Source organism: Sceloporus undulatus, chromosome 4 (genome assembly GCF_019175285.1).
Source record: "Sceloporus undulatus isolate JIND9_A2432 ecotype Alabama chromosome 4, SceUnd_v1.1, whole genome shotgun sequence".
NCBI lineage: Eukaryota > Metazoa > Chordata > Lepidosauria > Squamata > Phrynosomatidae > Sceloporus > Sceloporus undulatus.
In genome coordinates, this window is record NC_056525.1 from 138292107 (window position 1) to 138300134 (window position 8028).

Consider the following 8028-nt stretch of genomic DNA (forward strand, 5'->3'; position numbering starts at 1 on the left):
ATTGGACATGGATTATTTGAGAAACAGATAAGAGGGCAAAAAAATAAATAAAATAAAATTCCTGTCGCTTCATTCTTACAATGTCTGGCCTTGTCCTATGCACTAGTATATTGTAAAAGAGACGTGGTGTTAGTTGTAGCTTCTTAAGAGACTATTTATGATGGCAGGAGTTTTTGTAAGTAATCACTTACTTCATCACATTGAAGAAGTAGAATGGTGTATTAGAGAGTCTGTCTAAGAATGCAAGAGATGCCAAGAGATTAATGCAGTTGTGCATGATGTCTCCAAGAATGGCCATTAACAGGCCTCAGAAAAGCTCACACTTAATGGAAGGTGATTATTGTCATCCATGGTAGCATTTCCCACTGTGCATGGTGGCAAATGCTCATGTGGCTTTAGAAAGAACAACTGTTATGCTCCCATTACATTCACAACATAATCTTAAATATTAAGATGAGTGGACCAGGAAAGAATTATTTATTTTAGCATGGTATGTTCTTTTGAAAAGTACATATAGTTTTTCAAGTAACTTAAAATTAGTTTTTTGATGTTTGCTATTATTTCTCTTCTTTATAGCTTAGACAGAGATATGGGTGATGTGTGCCCGGATCATCAAAAGGATTTAAAAAGCATCACACGAGATTCTGGTTATGACAGCCTTCCCAATAAGCTCAGCATTCTAGATAAGCTTCTTCATACACATCCAATTTGGTTACAGCTTGGCTTAAATGATTCTGAAGCAGCTGAAGTTCTGCGGTCACAACCTCCTGGAGTAAGAAACAATTTCATTTTTCTCTAAAACCAACAGGATACTTATTTGGGGGAATGTTTGCTGTTGTGATAGATTTGGTTTGTTTTCAGAGAACATGAAATAGAAGCAGACTTCTCACACACTCATGAACTCCAAAATAGCGCAAGAACCCCAAGGCGCCATCTCATGCCATTCTCTCTCAGTATGAATCAGATTGGGAGAAACTAAAAGCCTGTATGGTTGTGATATTCATACATGGTATGACTACCTGGTACTCATGGCAGACCATTGATCCATTAAGCTCAGTATACTCTCTTTTGACTAGCAACAATTACTGGAGGTAGCAGAGGTTTTGGAGTCTTTTGCCCAATAGCATTTTAATTGATGGTTGAACCTGGGACTCTGTAGTCAGTGTTTATGCTCTGCCATTCAGCTGGGGGGGGCAAAGATGGAGGAATAAGGTTGTATCAACTTTCAGCCTTCTCTGAGTTGCACAGCTGAACCAGCAACAATAAGCAGACCCATACAGTTTGTGTGTGAGTAAAAAGGCCCAAACAATCTCAGGGTTTATGCAAAATAGGAAAACTGGCTCAAGGTGATGGATGCATATAAAATGGTTTAATTAAATGTAGAACATGTGTTTCACAGAACTGATCAGGTAAAAGCTGAAGACTGAATTTGGGATTAGGCAATGCTGTACATCATTAATTGAGTAGCTACTAACTACTGTATAGTTTACAAGATGAAACAGTAGACTTTGTTAGGTTGAAAGTTTAATGTGATCACCAACCAAAGCAGAGAACCAGAATGATATTTCTTCAAAATATAGCTAAGATGTCTATTTAAGGTCTTGCTTTTTTGTAATCTCTATTTTAACAGACCTTCCTTGTTAGGAAATCTACAAAAATGCAGAAGAAAGTCTTGTCTCTTCGTCTACCAAATGACTGTGCATTTTACCTAAAAGAGTTCGCAATAAAAGAAAGCACATATAGTAAGTGGGACTTTAAAAAAATGTTTCTTTGCTTTCATATTCGTTTTCTTTCCTATTATGACGAGTAGAAAAATTCCTCTGTTGGCTGATTGTAATTTCTGATGAAATTAGTTGTGTCCGTGAGAAAATGACACTCTATAAGGACAGGAAGCTTGAGTCACCATAAATGAAGTTGTTTGTAGTCCAGATCTTCTGTCTTTGTGCAATTATGTATACTTTAATTAAATCTGAATTTTCTTTGAAATAGTAAAGTGAAGCTTTCCACTTCCAGAAGCTGTAGATGGGGGTAGGGAAAGTGAAGCCCATGAGCCACATGCACTTCCATGGGCCATTTTTGCGGCCCCCAAGTCCTATAGGAGTCAAAATAATGTTTAATTTGTTTTCAAAAAAAGGTTTTTTGACCTTAAACATCCTCTTGAGAATGAGCGGGGGGCATTTTCATCACATTTCCTCCACCATCTTAGGGCTGGTGAAAAGCCTTTTGTAAAACCAGATGTAATCAGGATGTGATTTCTGGTCACCACCTGTTTTGAAAAGTGCCTCTCCTGGGCATAAAATGGTTGATGAGCTGAAAACATAATGCAATTATTCTTCACAGCCCCTAGAAGGTGTTGAAGACATTTGGGGGGTGGGGACACTTAGTTTGTTTGTTTGTTTGTTTTTCAGCAGTGGAAGATTGAATTCCCCCCACCCCCCCCCAAGTCTCCTGGGAGTAATGCAGCTCCTAGTCTCCTACAGGTGTCCACTCCTACTGTAGATGGTGGTTATAATGCACATATAGGAAAGTGTTAGAGACATTTAGGAACTTGCACATGCTTCTTTATATAGGCGTTTTACAGACCGCCGCTGCTCTTTGCTCCACGAGGGAGTCGCAGCATACAAACCGCACGACTCCCTCGCGGAGCAAAAAAGAAGCTCCAAAATGGAGCTTTTTCCTGCGGTGCCGTTATGACATTGCGAGGCGCCCATGGCGCACTCGCGACATCATAACTGCCGTGACCTGTCTGGACGTTATGCATCCAAGACGTAAAAATGGCGACGGACATGTGGAACAGCCGCTGCCATTTGTCACGGACTGAGTCTGTGATAGGGAAAGGGGTGTCTAGAAGAGACGCCCCCTTTTTAAAATGGGACGTCCTGAGGACGTCCAAAATGGCGGTCTATAACCCGCCATAGTTATGCAACCAGCTGTCTTGCACTGCATTTTGCGCAAGTCCACTTTTTGAACAAACTGCAAGGACAACCCCTTTTTGTAGTGCATTACAGTAGACTCATTTGGAGACTACCATATTATAGACACTTGAAGGCTATCTTTATTTAGGAATGATGACACCACTTGATCAAGTACCTTCAACTGTGAACTTCCTTCTTTAAAGTCAGTATGACCTCCATGTAAAACAGATTACTAGTAAACATTATTCACCTGGCTATATGTGAGCCACAGTTTTAGTGTCTAACATGGCTACTGTATTTCCATTGGAGTAAAGGGTTATGCTGGTCTCATCTCCTTTGGATGCTGATTTACTTGTGTGTGTGTGATAATGATTGTGTTAGGTAGATGCAAAATCTCTGGCATAAGCTAACTAGCTATGTAGGAATGGGGAGCCATATTGAATACACATCCAACCGAAAGCAATAGGCAGCATTTACACTTGGGTACACTTTCACATGTGCTTCTAATGTATATCTACATTTCCTAAAAGCAAGAGTTTCCAGGCCCCTCCAGATTCTATGAATATCTGTTCTTGGTGACAAAAATTCATAAACCACAGGGAGGAGAAATGGAAAAGTCTGCAGAAATAGAGAGATCTAGCTAGGGCTGCTGGGTGCTGTAGTCTAGCAACCTCCATGGGGCCATTGGTTGCCCACATCTGCTGTATGATCAGTGGTAGAATTTGGCTGTTATCAGTGTTTTAATTATATTAATACGAACTTATTCAATCAATGTAGCTCTTCTGTTTGCAGATTGATTTGTGGGAAGAACTATTATAGTTCATTAGAAAATACTAGCCTTATATAAAATCTTGATTGATGCCTGTAATTCTGAATGGCTTTGTGAGATCTCTGACTAAAAGAGCAAGTAATTCCAGGCAAACAAATAGTACTTTCTATTATATTCTGACCTTAAGGTGTAGGATAGAGCCAGCTGTTGTTGGTTTTGTAATTCATTTAACTAGATATTGAGACATTTGAGAATTTTAAAATCAAAACAGTCCAATCCTGTTGCTACAGAATTTTGTTTGTGATATTCCAGATGGCTGGCTCAGTGAATGTTTTTATTAGAAATGGTAATTTATGTGTTCAGGTTCAGTACTACATCAACAATATGATTTAGCAACATTTCTCAAAATATGTATTGAGCAACTGTGTTTGTTTACTTCTGTTTTGTAGCCTTTTCCTTGGAAGGCTCCGGAATAAGTTTTGCTGATTTATTTAGGCTCATAGCATTCTACTGTATTAGCAGGTAAGGCTGTACTTCCTATACTATGCTTAAACTGACCTTGTGCTGCCCTTATATGGGAGACAGAAATGTCAAGGATCTTGATGTCAGATGTGTGTGGTGTGGGTTTGTGGGAAGAGAGACTGATAGATCTTCCTTATTGTTCTCAGTCCAGCTTTTATGTAGTTCATCCCTTTCCCTCAAGTACTTCCTGTTATTGATGATTCCACTCAGTGATTCCATGTGATATGTAACTTCCTGGTGTCTCACTGTGTGTTTCAACTGTATGTTTTCTTGGAGAGAACACTCCAGATTCTTCACCATGGGAAAATAGTGCAAAATGTTCTTTGTGGTTGTTTATAATCTCCAACACTAGGCTGGGTTTTTAGGTGCAATCCTGTCCAACATAGGGGCCAATCTTCTTCAGGAAATACTGTCCAGAATGTGTTAAACTTTCCTTTGCTCTGAATGTGAGAACATTTTATTTTATAAAAATAAGAAACTACAGTACATAGCTGCTATTGTTCCATCTATCCCAGACCTCAGCCAAAATTCTTTCCCCAGTTTTATTACCAAAGATCACTTATCTGGACATTATGGAGATTAAACCTGAGATCTTTCACGTGCAAAGTACATGTTCTTTCATGTGCTTTTTGGTTGAAGTGAAGTTACTGTCTGGTGATATGTTGAGCCTCTCAAAGAGCTCTGCTTTAATGCAGATTTTGTGGCCTGCAGAAATGGAATATGCGCACTCATAACCCAGTTAAGCTGTAGTTTAAATGATAGTAAGGTCTTTCTTAAAAATCTCTTATGAAGGGCAGTTTCATTTTGCACAAGTTTCTTTACAAAGTTGCATTTCAGTAGCTTCAGTTGTGAAAACAGAGTATACCTGTTCCCATATTTAGAGTCTAAACCTTGGGTGAGGGGAACCTTTGGCACTTCTCACATTCACATTTGGACAACAGTTTCCATCAGCCCCACAATGTATGTTCAGTAGTAAGGGATATGGGGGTGGTAGTCCAAAACACATGGAGAGCCAATGATTTCCATCCCTTTTCTAAATAAATCAGTAGAGAAATTGGCACTTAAGAAAAAGTTGTGAAGGAAGAAAATACACTTATTCAAATGAAATATACTTATCTGGAGTTGGTACATATGTTATAAACAGAGATGTGAATGTGCAAAGCAAGTTAATACTGTTATTCTTTATTTCCAAACAAGGGATGTCTTGCCATTCACCTTGAAGTTGCCTCATGTTGTTGCAACAGCAACAACAGAAGCTGAACTTGAAGAGGTGGCTCAACTAGGACTAAGTAAGTATACCAACTGGCTTGTCCTCAGCAAAGAGTGATTAAAAGCAAAAGTGATATAAAAGCAATGTAAGTGTGATGATATCCAGCATTAAGTTAGCATGAAGGTGGCACAGTACTACATAATCAACAGGTAGGGAGAGGCTTAGCCAGTGCTCCTAAATCCCCTTGTTGTAGTTCATTTTCCTGGAGAACAACTTCAGGAGGTAAACCAGAAGCACTAGTTCAACGACCCAGCTCCCAGGGATATGCCAGCATCCTGTTGCCACACATTCCATTTTCTTCATGCTTTATTTAAACATCTGGTTGGAAGGCTAGTGACCATCCTTTAAGCAGAAATGAGCATTTGGAATTTCTGGGGCCCATTCCCACCCCATTTTCACATGTCCCTGCCTCACTAATCTATACATCTACAACCATGTTTTTAAAGGGCTATTTCTGTCCTCAAGAAGGGCAGGGCAGGAAGGAATAGCTTTTAAATGGCCAGTTGTTCCTCTTGGAAGCTTCTAAGGGATTGACTGGAGAACCCAGGTAGATCCAGGGAGGAATACACTGGTGGCCTGTGTGGCTTATATGTGCATTTCTTCCCAGTTATATCCAAAGCTATATCTACTGAACATTGGCAGATGAAATAAAATTATGTTAACCAATGATTGATAGGGATTTTTTTAGCCACAGTCATTGGTATAGTATAATAATTCTTTACCACAATATTAGAATAAAAAAAACTGGATTATTTTTTAAAGATATATTATGCTACAAGGGTAAGCTTGCATTTTTGCTATCCATATCCCATCCATCCAAAACAGTGTAGCTGTAAATATCCAAAGTAAGTGGATCAGACACTTAGAGGGAGATAGATGTGAATACATATAGACAGCGTGCAGTGTGGATGATCTATAAGGTATGCAGGACCTACTATGTGCTGCTGAATGTTGGGCATACCATTGGGTATGTGTCTGTTTCATAGCATGTATACAAACATGAGTATTATGTATGTTATGTGCATTCCAATTATAAATGAACTTGTTTATGCAAGGTATACAGGGCCATGATGAAAGTTTATAAGTAATTCATGATAGAGATAAAGTAGATATTTTTCTTCTTCTTTTCATCACAGTCAAACTTGGAGATGTCCAGAGAAATCAATTAGGAATGGAGGTGGAGTGGTGCCAGGGTTTGCAGAGTTGAAGCCCCCCCATTTTTAAGTAGTCAAGTCTCTGGCATAATTGACTGCTCCTTCGGACTTCCTGACAACTCTGCGTTGAGCTGTAATGCTCATAGTAATGGGAAGGGGAAATGAATTTTCCAACCACAGTGCTCTATTCTGAGTTATTTTTGTTGTAACCAAAGGTATTGAATGGGCAAGACACATAAGCTTTAACAGAGATTTGCTCCTGCCAGTCACCTGCTTTTTTGGATTCTCCTTAAGGCTGTTGCTATAGAGACAGTACAGTGAGTGCCTGCACTTTAAAATGTACAGCTATCACTAATAATCAGTCTCAGACAAACAAAAGATGTGTACAATACAGTAACATATAGTAGCAGTATGCTGTTGTTATTATTATTATTAAAATAACCATCTAAAATTACAGGACTTCCTGCCATAATATACAGTGATGCCTATGAACCTAGATGGCTTTCTATGGGAATTAGATAAAGTCATGGGGAGCAGATATGTTAGTGTAAGTAAGTAAGTTTTGCCAATACTTCATAAATATGCTGGACACACTGAGCAGTTTTGGGTCTTCCTGTTAGTTTCTGATACTAATCCTATCATAATATACGTGGCTAAATTTTGCTCTGCAGCAATCAAAATGAGACGAGCAATGATTAGCAACAAGGAATAGTATAATAATGAAGTTCTGGTTCTTTCTAGGTTAGTAGGCTTCACTTCTGTAGCCTAACTGCTTATTCAGAATGGTTTTCTTTTTCTTTATTCAATATGTAATTTTACCTTATTTTACTTCCTTAGCATCTTTTAAATGTTTGTACAGTGGTACCTCGGGTTACGAAATTAATTCGTTCCGCGGCTAATTTCGTAACCCGAAAAACCTTCGTAACCTGAATTGCCATAGGCGCTAATGGAAAAAAAGCCGCGGCTCCGCCGCGGCTCCATTGAAAATAGCGCCGAGGTTTTTTCGTAACCCGAAAAAAACCTTCGTAAGCCGAAACAATAAATCCCTATGGGATTTTTTCGTATCCCGAAAAATTCGTAAGCTGGGTAATTCGTATCCCGGGGTACCACTGTAATTGTATTTGTAATTGTTTTTTATATACTGGTCTAGGACCACAATAAAATATTTACTTACTTACAATATGTTAGTGACTAAATAGAACTATAGCTATGCCTCCAAATACCATTTGCAAGACAGAAAGGAAGATTTTTTGTTTTCATGATTTGCTTTGGAGTTTTTGGGTGGCATCTTGTTACGCACTGTGGGAAATACTGTGATGGACAAATAAGATTTTTAGTCTGTGCCACAGGAATGATGATGTTCTTTGAGAAATGAAGCGATTCCTGGATGCCATAGAC

General features: G+C 38.9%; 1 protein-coding gene across 9 annotated transcripts in view; it reads left to right on the forward strand.

Annotated features, from left to right (window-relative positions):
* RIN2 (Ras and Rab interactor 2) overlaps positions 1-8028 on the forward strand; it is a 76048-nt gene that overhangs the window by 39614 nt on the left and 28406 nt on the right. For all 9 annotated transcript variants that reach the window (XM_042462536.1, XM_042462538.1, XM_042462541.1 and 6 more), the window contains 4 exons: positions 577-772; positions 1631-1742; positions 4134-4206; positions 5404-5495. In XM_042462536.1, coding sequence (XP_042318470.1) covers positions 577-772; positions 1631-1742; positions 4134-4206; positions 5404-5495 — 473 coding nt within the window. The remainder of the gene's footprint in view (positions 1-576; positions 773-1630; positions 1743-4133; positions 4207-5403; positions 5496-8028) is intronic.